Below are 20,768 nucleotides of genomic sequence, written 5' to 3' on the forward strand. Positions count from 1 at the left end.
CAACACCATAAAACTGCCAGCAGCATGGGGAAAGGAATGAGGAAATATAGTACTTGGTGTCACTAGTGGATGGTGAAGCCAACAGCTCCCCCTGTGGCCTGAATCGAGCATACCCTCATGAAGCTGGAATGTTAAATTGCCTGTGTGTGTGTCTATACTGTATGTTGTTTGTCTGATGGCATTGAATGTTTGCCATATATATGTGCATTGTAATCCTGAGTCCCCTTCGGGAAGGGCGGAATATAAATACTGTGAATTGATTAATTAATTAATTATACCATGAAGATGCCTGTCAGGCATCAAAGTTGGCCAGGATTCATGTGACAAACCTACCTGAAATATACTATTTATTTTAAAGGAAGTATCTTTCTGATTATTTTCAGCTGATTGAGCACTTTGAAAACACATTAAATTCTGTAATTTTTCACACAGTTTTGATGCAGCTAAATGGACCCAGCTTAGGACAGCAATACTGATTCAAGCAGTAAATACTACAGAAGCTATGCTCGGGTTATATTTACATACAAATACAGTAGAGTCTCGCTTATCCAACCTTACCTTATCCAACGTTCTGTATTATCCAATGCAGTCTGTCAATGTTTTTGTAGTCAATGTTTTCAATACATTGTGATGTTTTGGTGCTGAATTCGTAAATACAGTAATTACTACATAACGTTACCGTGTAGTGAACTGCTTTTTCTGTCAATTTGTTGTAAAACATGATGTTTTGGTGCTTAACATAATTTGATGTTTAATAGCCTTTTTCTTAATCCCTCCTTATTATCCAATATTTTCACTTATCCAACGTTCTGCTTGCCCGTTTATGTTGGATAAGCGAGACTCTACTGTAACACAGCATGTACCAACTCATTCCCATGGGATTAGGTGTATTAAATCTATTTTAAGTCTGCTGAAAGGCAACACTATCTGGAATCTAACATTGAGCTTTCAGAAACCTGGAACAAATTTGGACTGTGTATCGTAACCAAAAACAGACAGTCTGAATGCAGGAGAAATACTGGATGATTAAAGGCTTGAGACAACCATAATGTTCTGTCACTTTGAGAGCACTCCCTCCTATTAGCTGGACAAGAGAATATTTATCAGTAATCCCATATGGAGGACACAGAGTAAAATGAAGGGGAAAGTACTTACGTACTGAGACTTGTCTGTGATTGGAGCCACTATAACATTTTGCAGGTCGCCCACAAATAGTGCATCAAGTTCTTTCACTCCTATATGTGTATGAACTACTTTGTCTTTAATAAAAATGCTGGTAGCTCTGAGCATGAATGAGACAAATAAATGCAGATGTATATAATTCCGGGTGCAGTGGAGCCTCCTGTGGGAAGTGGAGGAAAAACTGTTAATAGAGTTCAAGAACTTAGAACTTTATCACATTAGGAAATACTCTGTTTCTTAGTCTGTTTGAGAATGATTTCGAACAGGTCCCATCACATGACGCTTGCCCCATCCTGTCAGTATTCCCTCGGAATCCGTCTGCAAAGCGTAGCAGAAACGGATTATTGGCATACGGGATTCTAACCGTGCTTTTTGAAATACTACAGATTCTTCCGTTTCTGAAGTGCTGTTTTTGTGTGTAATAGGAAAATCTATATGCATCCCATCAGCAACCATACTTTTTAAAAGGCTATAGAGTGATGTAGGGGGTGTTTTGAATTGATTGGGAGGAGCCAGCTTTTTGTGGGGTGATGAGTCAAAGCGCAGTAGTTTTAAATCATAAGAATTGTAATATTCAGGTGTGATGAAGGAAGTATACATCCCGTCTCAATACAGTATGCACACAGTCCTAAAACAATATGGGAAGCATACTGTTATAAACGGATTACATCCCAATGTGAGAAGGTCCTTAACTAGACCCCTAATGGATCAGACCTAGCTCAGTATCCTTTTTCCAATATTTACAGGAGGTGTTGTTGTTGTTGTTGTTGTTGTTGTTATTATTATTATTATTATTATTATTATTATTATTATTATTAAATTACTCCATCATTCAATACCCAGAGGTTTGTTACCTTTGAACATGGAACATGATACTGTGGTTCAGAACTTTGGAAAGCTGGACTATAACATGCCAGCCTGTCTTAACTTCTCAAACTTGCCTTGTTGGCGTCACCCCATATTTGGTTTCTGTCCCCTGCCCAAGCCCTCCAGCTATATAGGTTCCAAGCTCTTTTGAAACCCATGTGAAATTTTCTCACCTACATCAGTGTGTTGCCTTTCACTTTAAACTAAACAATTCTTCATCTCAAGCCCACTGTGCTTTGGTTCCTTCCCAAGAGCTTCTGCCCCTCAGAATCCATAAATTTAAAGGAGAATGGACCTACCTTTGAGATATGGCCCACTCACCTGAAATAACCAATGATGAAAATTGCTACAGCCAAAGACGTAAAAGAGATGGAATACCCAACTGTGTACATAATATAGAGACGTTCAAAGAATTCCCTCTGGAAGAAACAACAAAAGAGCATTTTCTAGGTGAACAATTATAATGTATGGTAAAAGCAAACTAATCTCTAGTGGTTATACAATAAATTCCAAATTCCAGTCAAAATTTTTCAAAAAACAGAGGGGGCAGGGAAGAGGGAAACAATTGGATTTTAAAGTCATGCCTAAAGAAAAATTCTTCCTCACTTCCATTTCCCTTCCTCTACCTATTCTATAGATCTTGAAAGCTTGCACAAGTTTTCCATAGAATCATAGTGTTGGAAGACAGCTCACGGGACATCCAGTCCAACCCCCTGCCAAGAAGCAGGAAAATCACATTCAAGCACCCCCGACAGATGGCCATCCAGCCTCTGCTTAAAAGCCTCCAAAGAAGGAGCCTCCACCACACTCCTGGGCAGAGAATTCCACTGCCGAACAGTCTCACAGTGAGGAAGTTCTTCCTGATGTTCAGGTGAAATCTCCTTTCCTGTAGTTTGAAGCCGTTGTTCCACGTCCTAGTCTCCAGGGCAGCAAAAAAACAAGCTTGCTCCCTACTCCCTATGACTTCCCCTCACATATTTATACATGACACTCATCATGCCTCCTCTCAGCCTTCTCTTCTGCAGGTTAAACATGCCCATCTTTATGATTGGCCTGGTCAATATATTGCCGCAATATGGATTTGGGAAATTGTAATTTAATCTTAAACATTAAAAAGATTGAAAATAAAGAATATTAAGAAAATATGGTCTGTGGTTCATGACAGGATAAAGCTTCAGTCCACAAAATTCTATCATTAATTGAAGTAAAGCCAAGAACTGTACAAAAAATTCACTGTGGCTGATCTACACTGCCCTATATACCAGGATCTGATCCCAGATTATCTGCTTTGAATTGCATTATATGAGTCTACACTGCCAGATAATCTGGACGGGTCAGATAATCTGGGATCAGATCCTGGGATATAGGGCAGTGTATATCCCGCCTGTGTCATCAACACAGGGAGGAAATGCTCTGAGGGTGATTTTTATGAATGTGACCTTGCAGTTCTTTAATGAGGTTGTATCATCACAAGCCCATTTCTATTCATTACAGTATACAGCAGGGTGGAGAGAGAATTTTTTTCCCTAAATGCTCTCTTTCACCTAGTAACACTTGAGATTTGCCAAATCTTGGAAATTATAGCAAAGAGAAGCTGTTTGAGACCCGATAACCCCAGATCAGCATATCTTCTATCAAATCACATGTATGCATTTTCATTAAAACATTATAATTATGAATGCCTTAGCTCTTATAAAGCAATCCTCTCATAAAGATTACAACACTCTTTCCCCACTGCTGTTTTGGGATCAGGTTTGCAATAGAGTCAAGGAACAGTTTGAAAACCAAAATAATGTAGTGGTTTGAATGTTGGACTGTGACTCTGAAGACCAGGGCTGTTCAGTCATGAAAGGCCACTCAGTGATCCTGGGCAAGGAACACACCCTCGGCCCCAGAAAATGCTATTTAGAGTCACCATAAGTCTGGAATGATTTGAAGGCACACAACAACAAAGGAACAGTTAAGATCTTCAGCACCAGCATGACCTCATCAAATGTAGATTTACAACTCCTCCAACCTCTTACTGGAGAAAAAGCCAATACCTTTCCTGGGCTGTTTTCTGCTTGCAGGAAGCGAAGGCACTCTGAATAGTTTGACCACGTTCGGTTTAAACTCTGTACGTAAGCCCACGTTCCATTTGAACTACAGCGCCTGAACGCCATCCCTGCAGAAAGAAATAAGACTCTCATCAATATGTTTAGTGATGTTTCCCCCTTGCTCTGCCCAACTTAGATTTTGTGAAAGATAAACCCAGTGAGGAATGCAAAGCTGGTACCTTTGTGATTGAAGTCATAGACATAGAAAGGGCAGGGGACAGCTACTGTCTTCCCAGCTGACCCCCTGGGCCAGCAGATGAGCCCATCCCACTCTGGAAAGCAATCACTTCCTAAAGAGAAAGAACACAAACAAGTCACAAAAGAAAATAACAACAACAACAACACTTTATTTATATTCCGCCCTTCTCCCTGAGGAGACTCAGAGCGGATTACATTATATAAACAGACACAGGCAAACATTCAATGCCTTGATTACAATAACATACAATAAGACACACATACACAGACAAACAAAGGCAAAGCCTTCTCCTTTCATTTCCAGCTCTGGAGGCGGTGCTCATCTCTGGCTCTGGGGGAGGTGATCTTTCTCCATTTCCAAACTGAGGAGTCTGTGTCCATAGACACCTCCTTCTCGTGTGGCCAGCATGACTGTTTGGAGCGTCTTTTTGCCTTTTCCCGCTGAGTAGATCAATAGTAGACCTATATTTTCAAACTGCTAGGTTGGCAGGAGCTAGGGCTAACAGCGGGAGCTCACCTCATCCTGCAGATTCAAACTGCCAACCTTCAGGCCAGCAGTTCAGCAGCAGATGGGTTTAGCCCATTATGCCACATTGTAAATATTAAAAATGCCCTTTTATATAGTGCTTCACACTTTCAAATTAGCCGAAGTCTGGTCAATAACAAAAGACATTTCCACCTATGAAGCAATTTAAAATTGGCTCTTGATTGCATGAGCCAACAGTGAACCAAAAACATAATTAAAGACAATGAGGATATTTTTGTGCACAGCTGGTGACTGTCATCATCATCAAATATGCAGCATTTCCTTGATTGCCCATCTATTCTTGGTGGAATTTTCCTGATGGCTCTTAGAAGACTGGACTATTACCACCTGACTTGTTTACCATGAGCTTGTTTGCAAATCCCATAGCCAATAATCTGGAAGCAGTATTTCGGATCTGTTGAAGTTTCTGAACTATTTCCCACAATGTTAGAAGTTATGAATTTTGGATACATTTATTAAATGGATTAAATAAGTTTATACTTCCCCAAAAGTCACCAAAGTAAATGGAGAACTTATCAAAGTAATGAGACTCAAAAGGACACACAAGACAAGGATGCCTGTTGTCCCTACTTCAGCTTCTTTTGGTGCTTAAGTTTTTAAATAGAGATATAAGATGAAATAGGAAATATAGAATAAATAAAGATACTTACAATTTAAGACCAACCGTCGACAATTTAATAATAGCTTTTATAAAAGAGTTTATAAAAGAGTTAATGGAATGATTAAAAGAAATGGGCATTGTGGCAGGCTTTTAGAATCTATCTATCTATACACATCTATCTATCTATACACATAATAAAAGTGATGTGTGTATGTAGAGGAGGTGTCCATCTACACAGACAGCCTCCCGTCTCCACAAACAGGTATAGTTCTCAATGAGCAGGAGACACCAGTAGCCCTCCCTCCACTGACATGTAGGTTATAGTAAGCGCCATGAACATGTAGCCCAAACCTCCACAAACACCATGCTGACCCCCACCAAAGTGAAGGCTTTCATGCGAGGACAATTTCACCCTAGATGTTCTGTTTTTCCTCCAGAATGGACATCCCAGGGTTCCTTAATTTGCATGACCCCACCCACTGCCTCTACCTTAACCGTTTCCTACCCTTTCCCATGGCACACAGTTAACAGAGGAATTGATCAGCAACTGAACAAGAGGTTTGGGGAGAATTCACAATGATTTACAAGACTTGTACTTAACCTACATCCAGAGAGCACTGTTAACCCAACCAACAATGAATCTGGACCAAATTTGCCACAGATAATGGGACTGGCAGTACCTTCACTGATACTATGACCCCCACTGACAATGGTCTGGGACCAAACTTGGCACAGAGACCAACTGAACATACTGCAGAGGTTAGTGGGAATGGACCTTGATTTTGGGATTTACAGTTCACCTGCATCCAGAAAGGACTGAACCATGCTGATGTCAGATCTGGACCAAACTTTGTACACAGACCCAACATGGCCAACTGTGCATACGGGACTGGTTTTGGTGTGATTGACCTCGGATTTGGGAATTGTAGTTTTCCCTTATCCAGAGAGCCCCAAACAAATCCGACGACGGATATGGACTAAACTTGCCACACAGACCCAACATGGCCAACAGTGCATACTGGCAGGGTTTGAGGGGTGATTGCCCTGGGAAATCTGGGAGTTGTAGTTCACGCTTCTCCAGATAGAACTGAACCCAGCCCACGGTAGATCTCAACCAAACTTCAGTTATATTACCTAACAACCCAAAACAAACCTGGCCATCATCATGTCCCCAAGCTAGTTAACAATAAAAAAACCAAACATGTTGGAGAGAAATATGGGTACAGAGGATCAATTGCAACTCATAGAAATAAACTGTTTTTAAAACTGTGAAGAAAATTAAATATTCATCAGAAGTAATACAAATGGTATATTTCAGAATAAATATATGAAAACATGAAACGAAATTCATGAGAGACTAAATTTGTCACAGTTGAGGAGTATTTCTGTGATCAAATGAGTGTGTTACCTAGAATGGCATTCTTCAGACAACACCTGTTTGGACAATAGATATAAATAATGGAAAAAGATATATCTAGATTTCTATGCCAAGATAAAGTACTACATATTACAAGAATGGGGTCCCTTCTACACTACCATACAAATACAGATTATCTGCTTTGAACTGGATTACATGGCAGTGTGGATTGATATAATCCAGTTCAAGGCAGATAGTATGGATTATCTTCTTTGATAATCTGGATGATATGGCAGTGTAGAAGGGGCCTCAGGACTTTTTTGACTTGAAAATGTATTTTGCAGTCTGTTGTTTGGTCTAAATCAGTGGTTCTCGGCCTGTGAGTCCCCAGATGTTTTGGCCTTCAACTCCCAGCAATCCTTAACAGCTGGTAAACTAGCTGGGATTTCTGGGGGTTGTAGGCCAAAACACCTGGGGACCCACAGGTTGAGAACCACTGGCCTAAATGAAAGAATGAGTAATGCCAAAGAAATAAATATTGATTAAAGTTGACAGGCATCATCTCAGGTTTAGATGACATGGGTATTTATTGTATATCAAAGTTAAAGTTAATGTAGATGTACAAATGATTTTGTGAGAATATAGAATACAGATAAACCCAGACTGTGTCCCAAAATGCCTCTATAGGTCTCAGCACAAGAAGCTTTCTAAAGAAAAGAAACAACCGGTAAAGATAAATGATTATTGTATCAGAACCTCTTGGAGGTGTCTCAAGGTGATATATAACCCAAAAAGGTCTAAAAATTCCTTATTCATTGTGATGATGGCTAGGTTTTGATGGTTGACCATTAGAAATTGGCCAAGGGATAAATTATTCAGACCATTGGTTAACCATTTATTTGTGTTAAATGTGTAAAATATATTTATAATAAACTAGCTGTGCCCGGCCACGCGTTGCTGTGGCAAAGTGGTGGTGGTATTGGTTAAAAATTGTTGTGTAATTTTTATTTGATGTTATTTGCAATTTTTTATTAATTTTATTGTAAGTTATATTTTATTTATTATATCTTATTATTTTCTTGTATTATTTTTAGTTATTTTCTGTTATTATAGTATTTTATTGTATTAATTTTTAGTGTTTTTTATTATTTTTTATTGGGTTGCTAGGAGACCAAGTTGGAGGAGTTTAGCCTTCTAACTGGCAGCAATTGGATAAAAGCAATTATTCCTCTCTCTCTAATTATGACTTTATTTTTCTTTTCTTTTTGTTGTATCAACCTAGAGGCATGGATGATGGGTTGTGTTGTCAAATTTTGAAGTTGGGGGGCCTGTAGTTTTGTTGTTTTGTGGGTCGCCATGATGCCATCACTCTTTTATATATATAGATAGGCAAAACACCTAATTTTTTTTCTACCCCAAAGGGACACTCAGTCTGGATCTATGCTGCCATATAATCCAGATTATCACAACAGAAAATCCACATCTGTTTTGAACTGGATTATATGTCTACACTGCCATATAATCCAGCTCAAAGCAGATAATCTAGGTTTTATATCGCAGTGTAGATGGGCCCTCAACTGAGCCAGTTACTATCTCTTAGGACCTTATCACATTAGGAAATACTCCGTTCCTGAATGATTTTGAAAAGGTCCCATCACATATCCCATCCAGTCAGTATTCCATCAGAATCTGTCTGCAAAGTGTCACATAAATTGATTATTTGCAGATGGACTTCTAATCGTGTTTTTTAAATTGTACGGATTCTGAAGCACTGTTTTTGCGTGTGATAGGAAAATCTGTATGTATCCCATCAGCAATGATACTTTTTAAAAGGTCATAGAGTGATGTAGGGGGTGTTTTGAATGGATTGCAAGAAGCCAGCCTTCTGTGGTGTAATGAGTCAACGCGCAGTATTTTCAAATCATAAGAATCGTAATAATCAGGCATGATGAGGACAGTATGCATCCTTATCTCAATACAGTATGCATCCAATCCTAAAAAAATGGGATGCTTACTGTTTTAAATGGATTATAGCCCAGTGTGATAAGGTCCTTCGTCTAACCTAACACACAGGACTGTTGATAACATATGCAGGTTGAGTATCCCTAATCCAAAAATGCTTGGGACCAGACATAATTGTGATTTCTGATTATTATTATTTTTAATTTGAAAATACATAAGGAGATAGCTTGAAGACAGGAAACAGTTCTAAACATGACATTCATTTATGTTTCATATACACCTTATACAGATAGACTGAAAGTAGTTTTACACACAGCATTTTGAATAACATATATAAAACAAAGTTTGTACACCTTGAACAATCTGAATGCAAAGGTGTTGTTATCTCGGCCATCCATATTGACAATTTCAGATTTTGGAAACATTTTGGAATTTCAGATAAGGAATGCTCAACCTGTATTTGCTATTTGGATGAAGGGAGGAAAGTAAGAGTGAAAATAAGAAACCTGTGGATGATCATGACAAGGCTCCTGACACAAAGGCCTATCTGAAAACATGGTCATGCTTAGATCAGGAACAACAAGAAAGGTACATTCCCCTGTATTGCACTCAGCTCTAAATTTGTAAAAGCAGAAATCAATCTTGCCTTCTTGTGATACCTTTCAAGAAAGGGAGTGGGAGCTGATTGCTTTGAAGTCAGTGGAGTGAGACATCTACTCCAGATTTTGGTCTGAGCTATCCAATATACTGAACCCTATTCCAGAAATAGGCCATACACCTTCAATATCTTGTTTATAAAGATCAGAACAGGTTTGCTGCCCCTTTCATGCAGAGGCCAGCAGCTATGGCTAAATGCATGTGCCAATGCCTGAAAACAGTCTAGAATACTGAGATACTTTACCTCCTTCTGCTTGTAGCTGAGAAGAAATATTTTGCTCACACTGCACTTTGGCCTCCAACAGAAGATGAATCTGTTCCTCCATTGTGATGGTATAATCAAGGTCATCCTGCCAAAGAGGAGCCCACATAAAAGTATTCTCAGTGATTAATTTGTTGAGCAGAGTGAATGATAAATGCTTGCATTTTCACAGAAACTGTGCTTTCAGCAGAAAAAAATCAATACATTTCTACATAATGAGAACCATGGTCATAGTTCAGTAACACACCAGCTTCTTCTTATCACTTGTTGCATCACTAAATCTGGTTTGGTTTGTGTCACCGTGGACCCAAGAAAGCAAAATTATTTTTTCCCTGAAATTGTTCCATTTTGTGATATTTTCTAAAGGAAGGGTGAGACACACCTTGTGAAGTATCCTCAACAGAACACAAACTAACAATAGCCACATTCGTTTTAACACAAATTCCAAATCTCCCCTAGAGCAAATTCATCATAGGATTTTCAAGGTAAATTAGGGGGAGGTGGTGGATAAGAGGCTGGCTTGCGAGCAAGAAGAGCAAAAGTTGCAAGAAGTTCACAATGTGACATGACAACAATACTCATTTCTGCTGCACTTGGTTGTATATAGGTATGTGTTCCCCATTAGCAACTCACCTTCCCATTCTGCTGATGGATGCAGTTCCATCGCTGGAACAATCCTTTTTGCTATTCCAGCTGGCTATTCCAAAAACTCACTCTATCTCAGGAGTGGCCAACATTTTTTGTTTTAATATAATATAAACGTAGACAATAGTTTTCAAATGGCAAGGATGAAAAGTGCATTTTATAGGCCACATGAAGTACAAAAACCCCTTTTAAGCAATCTCCTTTAAAAAAAAAAAGCCCTTTTTACAGCCCTTGGTGCTATTTCATTCTCTGGGCGGAGGCCACAAGGTAGCACTAGAGAAAGAATGATAGTCCATTTTCCGTGGGAAAGGGCATTGAAGGAAGAAAACCATTTTCCCCGTTTTCGCTGGTGATCTCCTCCCCCCCTTTTCCCATATTATAAATGAAGGTTTCGACATTGGTGGGGGGAATAACAGGAAAACAGGGGGAAATGATTTAACTCCTTACATATATATTATTTCTATCATATCTAGCCCTTCAATAAACTATATTAACTTTATGATTTTGTGTAACTTGTATCTTTCAACTGTTTACTGCAGCTAGATATGAAATGTATGTAAACTGCTTCTTAGAAATGTATCAAAATGTAATTTCAAAACAGCACCCTTCTGTAACCCTGTTCAAATAATCTCTTGGGGATTGAAAAGATTGGCAAATCCTCCTGGCTGTTTCCCAAGCCAGATAATATCAGATTCATTGTTTATTGTTTACATATAAAGATATGTAAATCCTCCATGCAAGCCAGAGTAGCTCAGAAATGCTTTTGTGATTTCCCTGAAGCTAAGAGCCTGTTGCCCCCATGGAAAGAAAGGCTTAGAAATATGTACATTTGTTAACTCTTTTATTTGACAGCCCAGCCCTTGATCGCCCAGGATCAGCACCTGGCTCACCATTGTCTGGCACAGAATTAGACAGTTGAGCTAATCAAAAATTCATCAACATAGCACTAGCATTATCTTCCCCAGGTTCACACCCTCCCAGGCGATGTCCCACGAATTGATTGGTCTCTTGCCTGACCAATCCCCAACTATCATTCCCCCACTAAGGGAATCTCAGCCAGGAAGCTGTGCCCTCAGTGGAGCCTTCGGCCAATCCTGGCACATATCCTAGCCAGTCTCTTTTCTGGCCAATCGGAGGAGGGATTGTACACTTTGAAGTAAATTGGCCAAATTGTAATATATCTCTGTGGCTTATCTTCAGCCTGGTGAATTGTTTCTCTGTCCTCTGTTTCTCTGTAACATACACTTGCCGGGCATTGATCCTCTTATCCGCAGTCCTAGCGAAGTCACTACAATATATCTTATATGGTGAGTGGCAAATAAATAATTGGATTTATTTAAGCCCCTTGAAGCAATAGACAGACACATCCTTCTGAAAGGAGCCAGAATTATTATTTACTTGAGACAACAGAAGATGCTTTAAGTGCCTAATTTCTAAAGACATCTCCTCTTCCTATGGATAATTTATTAGAAACTTTCATATGTAATATCATTATCCAGTCATAATGGAAAGAGTCATTTCTTTATTTTATGAAGCATATTACTTTGATGTTAAAAATGAGAAGAAGGGAAGCTGCAGTAATATCTGAAATTATCATAGTTTCTGCATAATACTGTTTTCCATTTGTTTCTAAAGTCATATCTTTCCTACAGATTTAAATCCAGTTCCTACTCTGAAGATGTGTTTGGATTGTACTAGAAAGGGGTTCAGGTGACTGAATGCTTCTCCAAACACAAAGATCATACATACAGCAGATGTGTTCAAAATCTATGCAATCCTATCATGCATATAAGATTGCCAAAAGACAAGTAGATGAAACATCATAAATGGATTGATGAAAGATATCTGAAAATTAATGCAAGAAACACTGGATACACAAATCAAAGACAAAGGGGCAACATGCTCCCATCAAATGCATGGCAGGTTCAAACAGCCACACCAGTCAGAGTTTATAAATTTGCTGCAACACTTGTGGCCAATTCTTGCTTCTTTCTTGGGATACTTTCATACACTCAATTGCAACATTAGAATCTCATTTGAAATATTATGTCTGCATCCTATGGAATCCTCCTGAGATTTGATAGTGTGAACAGAGGCAACAGAGGAGGTTTCTTTGCCTGAGATTTTCAAAGACCTCTCACTTTATTGCGAACGCCAGGATTCCATAGGGGGTTGCCATGTCACTTTACTCATGTTCTGTGGGGAAAGCCCTAATTGTTTTAGAAATAAGATTTATGCCCTTTTCCCAGTAAGTGCACTCCAGTTTGCCTTATATGTGTGAGTCCCCTTCGGGGTGAGAAGGGCGGAATATAAATACTGTAAATAAATAAATAATAAATAAATAAACGTATTTCAGATGGAAGAGGACATACTGAGATATTGAGAATTTTGTGGCACTCCAAGAGCTGTAGGACTACCAAGTTGTAGAACCACGATTTCCATCAACTACGGCCAGTTTAGCCAGATGTATTAATCGGTATTTGGCAGACTGCATGATTCCCACACCTAACTTAGGATACAAATCTAAATGCTCTGCCCCAAAAGCTGTCAGAATGTGTGATCCCACCACATACGAGTGAATTTATCTGTAGGAAAGAAGGTGACTTTTCAGATAATCATGCTCCAAAGTAACAAATCTATTAGCAAATAGCAGCCAAGACAAATCCTTCAGCAGATGTATTATGTGCTGCTGGCCATAATACATTTAGTCAGGCAACTAAAACACCATGCGCCAGCTATCAGCTCTACACTGTTCATGCTTTGAGACTGGAGAATGAAACTTGTTGTATATACTTAAAGTGCCAAGTATGTTTGAGATTCAAACCAGGTCAATATTACATTGATTTGCAGCAGAGCCAAGAAAAATGTAAAACAGGTTTCACTTGAGCACTCAGAGCTCACAGTAAAACTTGGTAAACATATTTATACTGGCCCTTTAATAAATATTCTCTCTCTCTATCTCTCTATCTCGATCTCTTTTATACACACATAAACATTTTTTGATTTTCACACATTTTGTTGTATTACAACCTAGAACTGAATCAGATTTAATTGGCATTGTTTTCTCTTTGATATACATAGAATATTCAACACGGTGAAGATTCCAAATGTTGTTGTGGCATGAAATTTAGATAAACAAAAAGAAGCTGGCAGTTGATGGTAGCATGGGTATTCATCCTTTTTCTGTGATGCACGTAAAGAAGCTCAGGTGCAACTCCCTGCTTCTGGAACTCACATATATTCTGTGTACTATTTCAGTACCATTTAATCTCTGATTAACCACACACCTATTTAATCGGTCTCCATGGGGAGATATGAGTCTCCATCGGGAGATAAGGTGAAATATAAATATACTTATTATTATTAATAGTAATAATAATAATAATAGAAAACCCCAGATTTTTGCTGGAGAGTGTATCTAAACGGATAGCATCATAAACATCTAGGAAGTATTCAAACAAATCTGAGATTCCACAGAAACACTTGTCTGGCGTACAAAAAATATTCCAAATATAAAAACTTCTGTAGCTCTGTTTCAGATATGACTAGTGAAAGAGAGGAAAGGACTAGCCAAACTGTTTAGAGAAGGTGTTGTGAATGAGTTTTCTGAGGCTGTGAGTGATAATGGAGGGATCAGGAGAGGAAGGAAGAACCCTCACGAGGAGGGCTCGCTGGAAGATTTATACAGGAAGAGAATCAGGGAGATTGATGAGGAGTTTTCTGAGGAAGATTCATGTGGGGACTTGGGAGGGGATCTTGAGCTGGAAATGGATGCTGAGGAACCAGTGGTGTCAGAGGAAGTTGGCATAGATTGGGCACGGGCTCCGGATGATCTTGGGGAGGAATCTGGTCCATGGATGCTGTAAATGCTGGAGAGACTTGGGTATCTTCAGATCCCACATGGTCTGCCTGGAGGAATGAGGGTAGTTCCACAGGTGTGGATAGAGTTGGGTGTGGGCAGGATGATCTTGATTCTGATGAGGAGTTTGGGACGCCTGATCCAAGGGCGTTGGCTGTTTGGAGCTCAGATTCTGATGAGGAGTTTGGGACACCTGATCCAAGGGCGTTAGAGGCTTGGACGCCCAAGGAAACCTAAATAAATTGGCTGGGATTTCTGAAAGTTGTAGGCCAAAAACATCTGGGGATCCACAGGTTGAGAACCACTGGGTTGGACTGTCTGACTAGAACTCGGGAAATCTAGATTCTAACCCAAACAGAACCATGAAACTCAACCGTCTCAAGGACCTAAATTGCCCCCTAAGAAGTTGTCTTTCTTGATCTAATCCCAGCTACCCTCTTCAGTGAAAGTAGTTCACATTTCCAGGTGCAAAACATCAAGTGACGATTATGTTGCAAGAGCTTGAGCAAGGAAACAGGCAACTACACCTGTGTGATTCCGATCCTCAATGTGTAACAAGAGAAGGGATTTCTTTGGCTTCTCAATTTTGAAAGGCTTGGCTGACTGCAGAGCCTCAGAAACATTGCTTTTGGGAACTAGAACCCCCTGGCTGGAGCATTCTGGAAGCCAGACTCTTCAAAAGTCAGTTTCCCAAATTCTGGTTGATTTATTATGACTAAACCAACCAAACCTTTTGCTAAGACCTCTTGATGCAAGCAAATAGTTTGAAAATATTTTTTGAGAAATATGCCTAACATGCCTCTAGCCATGTTTTAACAGTGCAAATAAACTACTTGACCTGCCATTTAGCTCTTGTTGAATTTCTAGCTGGAAAGCACAATTAGAGCTCTAGATCTCCCCAGCCAACCAAGCCTCATCTGACCCTTATGTGGGCTCAATCAATAAGAAATGTATACTGGCATTGTAGTTCTTAAATACCTGTAGTAACATGGCAAGGGAGAAAATATAATCTAATATTAACTTTCATTTAGCTGAGTTCTCTTGTATTATTACCTACCACTTGCTACAATCACCTATCATAGAAACACAGCTTTGGGAGGTATTGCCAGGGTCATCTAGTCAAACTGCCACCAGGCACGAGAACACAACAAAGAGATGGCCCTGTTTAAAAAAATCAAACCTTGTTTTTAAAATTCCAGAGCCCATTGTATTCAAAGAAAGTTCATTTCAATGTAAGAAATTATTTATTTCTTTTTCTTGTATTTTGAATCCATTGCTCATGTCTTATGACCTTATCACAGTGCTTTGCCCAGAGTCCCATAATGCTGTTTAAATGGCCACCTACCCAAGTTCTCTTGAAATACTTTTTAATGACTATCATATTAGTGCTCAGTCTTTTCTTCTCCAGTCTAAACACACACAGCTCCATAAGCCCTTCCTCACAAGTTTTGCTTCTAAACATTTACCCATTTCTTGTGAATTTTTGCCTCAAACACTTTATCCCACTATAACAAGCTTGACGCCCATGGAAACTCCATTGGAATTAGCATTTTGCTCCCAGCGAAGCTTCACATAAAACACAAACAACGAGCCTCATGATTTTTGCTTCATTAAAACAAAAACCAAACATATTACACATGGTCTAAAAAGTTCAGTAGAAAATTAAGAATTAATGCAACTAAAGGTACAACTGTATCTATCAAAAAGCTGGAGAACTATTTGAAACATCTGCACACGCACACACAGGCAGATTTGTAGGCATATCAAAGAGATGCCTTGGGAAGCTTCTTGAATTTCAAGTTATCTTGCTATCTTTGATTATCTGTGTATTAGAGATGTGCATGAAAAAATTTCCTTCGTTTCTTTCATGTTATTGTTTCGTTTCAACCGTTCATCTACACAAAACAAATGATGACATTTTTGAAGGAAACAAGAGGCGACACAAGAAGAAAAGCCACACAATAATTGTACTTTCTTTCGTTTTCCTTTTTGAAGGAAACTAGAGGCGACACAAGAAGAAAAGCCACACAATCATCGTACTTTCTTTCGTTTTCCTTTCGCTTCAGCCCCGTAACAATAAGCAGGTAATAACAGAGGGTTATTTTCCCATTACAGCTGATGTGTACCAATGAATGTTAATAATAATATTAATATAAATAATGATAGTTACTCTCGTACCCTAAGATGAGTCTGGGAGAGCAGTGCCTCCCAATTACATCTGATGTAGATCAATGGGTCTTGAGAATATTAATAACAATAGTACTCTGGGGAACACCCAAATGTTTTAAAAGTTGGTGAGCTAAAAGGGGTCTTCTATCTCCTTTGTTTCAAAGCACTGCACACCCACTTTTCTATTCTTCTATTTTAGATTAGAAAAAAATGCTCTCTTTTTTCTCTTTCTTTTTTAACATCATTGAAATCTTTTTTGTATTAAATAACAATGGAAGAAGACAAAGATGTAAGATGTTTAAAATACCCCTGTTCTATATCCACTCTTGTGTCCTTCCCCATTCCTCATATATTTGCAATACGAATTATATGAGGGGAAAAGAAGGTACAAGGCAACACTTCTGAGTCATGGCAAACTCCAATTTATTAGGATTTCCAAACCAATACAGGAGTCATATTCACACCCCAGTAAGTACCAGTAATCACTGGGGAGTGCAAGGAATGAAGAGGGCAAAGCCAGCATTGGTGAAATTGATGCATGGCTCGTATGAGCTTCCTTGAGGGCTGTTCGGCAGTAGAACTCTCTCCCCTGGACTGTGGTGGAGGCTCCTTCTTTAGAGGCTTTTAAACAGAGGCTGGATGGCCATCTGTCGGGCATGCTTTGAATGCGATTTCCTGCTTCTTGGCAGGGTGTTGGACTGGATGGCCCATGAGGTCTCTTCCAACTCTACTATTCTATGATTCTATCCAAAATGCTTGGTACCAGAAGGTTCTTTTGCTTTTGAGGGTTTTTAAAAAAATTATTTTGGAATCCCTGCATTTGCATACATGTACATCATGAGATATCTAGGAGATGGGACTAAAGTCTAAATACGAAACTAATTTATGTTTCTTATATACCTTACACACATAACCTGGAGGTAATTTTATACAATATTTTAAATAATTTGGTGAATAAAACAAAGTTTGTATATATAAAATAATCAGAAAGCAAAGGTGTACTATTTGAAATGTTTTACTGGAGAATAGATTCAACCAGTCCATACTCCAGAAAATAATGCCTGGCTGCTCTCTGGAGGGAAGGATATTAGAGGCAAAGATGAAGTACTTTGGCCACATCATGAGGAGACAAGAAAGCTTAGAAAGAGAATGATACTGGGATAAACTGAAGGAAAAAGAGGGGCCGACCAAGGGAAAGATGGATGGACGGTATCCTTGAAGTGACTGGCTTGGTCTTGAAGGAGCTGGGGGTGGCAACGCTCGACAGGGAGCTCTGGCATGGGCTGGTCCATGAGGTTTAAAAGTGTCGGAAGTGACTGAACGAATAAACAACAACTGGAGAATAGAGATGTGGGCAAGACCCTTTTCTCCCATGTCATCTGTTCTTTCGTTCCTTTTGTTTCGGGCGGAACAGGAACCCCTTCCCTGGAATGAAAATAAGCTCGAAATGAAATAAAGAGGGAGTGGGTACTGTTTCCTTAGCTGCTTTTTGTGAGCACAGTTTAATCTTTATTGTTAATCCCCCGCAAACAAAAAGTAAACCCTCATTTATTATTCTCTTTAAAGATGTCATCACTCTTCCTTATCTGGAAGTGGGAAGCCTCCTTAAAATGCCTTGGAGAGTGTGTGGCAGCCAAGGCCCTCTCCTCCTCCCTCCTCCTCAGTCCTTGGAGCTGCTGCCTTGGGTCGTTGCTGCTGTTGCTGCTGCTGCCTGGCTGAGCATCTTCCTCTCCTTCTCCTCCGTCTCTCATGCAAGGAAGGTGCTTCCAGGCCCCCTACTCTTCCTCCTTTGCACCTCTTACTCTAGAGGCTAGCCAGGCAGCAGCAGCCGCAACAGCAAACAAGGCGGCAGCTCCAAGAGCTGAGGAGGAGAAGGCCTTGGTCACCTTTTTCCAATGAGGTTGTGTGTGTGGTGTACAGGAGCACTCGCGCCTGCCAGGGCCTGCATCTGAGTGCCTCCTCCAGAGTAGAAACAACAGGGAAAGAAGCCTCCTTAAAGCCTGGGAAGGGGAGCCTGGGTGGGAAGATCTCCTCCCTAAAAAAATGGGCCAAAAGAAAAGGGATCTTTCAGACCCAGAGAGCAAAAAAAGATATCTGCCCGCCCAATTTCAGGAGGCTTCCTAAAAACGGATTGGGGGCCCCACTGAAAGCTGGGGCACGAAATGGGTCAGGGTTTACCCCAAATGCACAATTATACTGGATAAGAGGTATATGATACCACGGATTGACAAAAAGCAACAATAAATGTGTCCTTCCGCCTCATCACACCAGAGCATGAATTCTGGGGTTTGTAGTTTGGTGAGGCCCAGGACCTGTCTAGCTGAGCTGTTTAAAGGCCCCTCCCTAAAATGGATTTAAAGTGGATTTCAAATGGATCCAAGCTCTAGTGTGATGAGATCCCTAGAGCAAATTAAGCCTCTCCAGAAGGTAGGTAACCAAACAGGCTATTATAATTTGGTCATATCATGAGTTGACATGACTCACTGCAAGAGAGGACAATACTTGGGAAAGTGAGGGGCAGTAGGAAAAGAGGGAAATGTACTTAGAAGACTTACAGACTCGATCAAGAATGCCACAACCCATAATTTGTAAACGCTGAGCAAGGCTGCGGATGACAGGGTGACTTGGAGGTCTCTCATTCATAGTATTTCCACAAATCAAAGCCAACTTGAGAGCAATTAACAACAATGAATTCAGATATAATGCCTCAGTGACATTTAAAAAGGACAGAAGACTCCCCAAATTACTTGAAAAGTCTGAAATAGAAAATTGTATTTGTGTGTATGTGACATGTGTAAGCCCCATCCACTCCTGGTTAGAAGCTGGCTATCTAGGTGGGTAAAATCCAGACCTACCTGTGTCATATCAGATCAGAGATCAGAAAACATCCCTTTCCAATTACGAGAGTTTTTTTTTCCATACAAGGTCCCATAGCAAAAAAAAAATGAACTAAAAGGGAGGGAGAAGTAGAACAACAAAATTTATCCAAAAAGATAATGCTTGCAAGCTCTCCAAGTGGGGTTCTTGTGCATAATGAAACCAGTGAAACCTCTCATTAGAAAGATGCTGGCGTATCAAAATATGTGGAAGGATTACACTTAGTTTGTGTCTGCGGCCAGAAGCATCAGCTAGAAATGGCAAGATTGAGTTGCAAGATTTCCCTTTCACACCCTTGATGGGAAAGAGGAGATTTTAGTAGCAGCAAACTATTTCTGCATCTGCGTTTTTCAGAACATTAAAAAAGAATACTTGGCTGTAGTAATTACTTCAGTTGTAAGAATGGTTCAATGTTACTTCCATAAAATACAAATCAAAGTGTTTCTTAATGGGTTGCTTGCAACATCCTGAAATCAAGACATTGCCTTTTCAAAAATGGCGTGACATAGCACAAACTCTTCTCTGTTATGGTACAGATGGCATAATCATACACCCATTTAGATGCAATATTTTCTATCTCATCTTTTTCTAGAAACCGAAGAGTCCTGTGTCCTATTTAGATGTTATATTACAACTAAACAGATTCCTAAAAATGAAGGGAAACACACATGTGAATTCCAAAATCAGCCTTAGACTGGTAGAAAGAATTTTCTTTAGACCCCCCAGGAACATTTTTATACTTTCAGGGTTGTTTAAATAAAATAATTTTAATGCGCTACATTTTTCAATTGTTAGGGTTCGTATACAACAGATGAATGCTTGAAACATCACACGTGTATTGTCAAAGACATCTAGTTACCAGAACAGCAGAAAAGGGGGGCATCTATGTTTCACAGGCAAAACAGGATTCAAAATAGAGCAGGGGTCTTCAAACCTTTTGCACTGCACATATCTTATTTGTAGTGCAAAAACCATGAAAGAACAATAATATATTTCAAATGAAGAACAATTTTAACCAACATAAACTTAGCAGTATTTCAATGGAAAGTGTGGGCCTGCTTTTGGCTGATGAGACAGTCAAGTTAATTAGTGTTGTTGAAGGCTTTCATAGCTGGAATCACTGGGTTGCTGCGAGTTTTTTGGGCAGTATGGCATTCTCTCCTGACATTTCACCTGCATCTGTGGCAGACATCCTCAGAGGTTTGTTCAGAGGTCTGTTGGAAATCAGGCAAGTGGGGTATATAAATGCAGCACTCAAACATGAATAATAATAATCATAATCATAATTTTGTATTTGTACCCTGCCCCATCTTCCCAAAGAGACTTGGAGCGGCTTACATCAAGGAACATGAAAGGCACGGCAGACTAATTCAACCAGAGAAGTCAGCTATAGCAGAGCACTTAATGAACCAACCTGGACACAGAATATTAGTTGAGAACCCAGAAATGCTGAATCACTCTGACAACCATCATGTCATCAGACGACACA

At 39.6% G+C, this 20,768-nt stretch overlaps 1 protein-coding gene across 2 annotated transcripts in view; it reads right to left on the reverse strand.

The window, feature by feature from the left end:
• The window catches only part of pth2r (parathyroid hormone 2 receptor), a 69,372-nt gene that overhangs the window by 43,319 nt on the left and 5,285 nt on the right, over nt 1–20,768 (reverse strand). Inside the window, exons 2-6 of one of the 2 annotated variants that reach the window (XM_062961478.1) lie at nt 9,712–9,817; nt 4,325–4,435; nt 4,092–4,213; nt 2,371–2,468; nt 1,156–1,342 (exon numbers count right to left, since the gene is read on the reverse strand). In XM_062961478.1, coding sequence (XP_062817548.1) covers nt 1,156–1,342; nt 2,371–2,468; nt 4,092–4,213; nt 4,325–4,435; nt 9,712–9,817 — 624 coding nt within the window. The remainder of the gene's footprint in view (nt 1–1,155; nt 1,343–2,370; nt 2,469–4,091; nt 4,214–4,324; nt 4,436–9,711; nt 9,818–20,768) is intronic. The other variant, XM_062961485.1, reaches the window with a different exon arrangement.

The sequence above is a fragment of the Anolis carolinensis genome, chromosome 1 (assembly GCF_035594765.1).
Source record: "Anolis carolinensis isolate JA03-04 chromosome 1, rAnoCar3.1.pri, whole genome shotgun sequence".
Taxonomy (NCBI): Eukaryota; Metazoa; Chordata; class Lepidosauria; order Squamata; family Dactyloidae; genus Anolis; species Anolis carolinensis.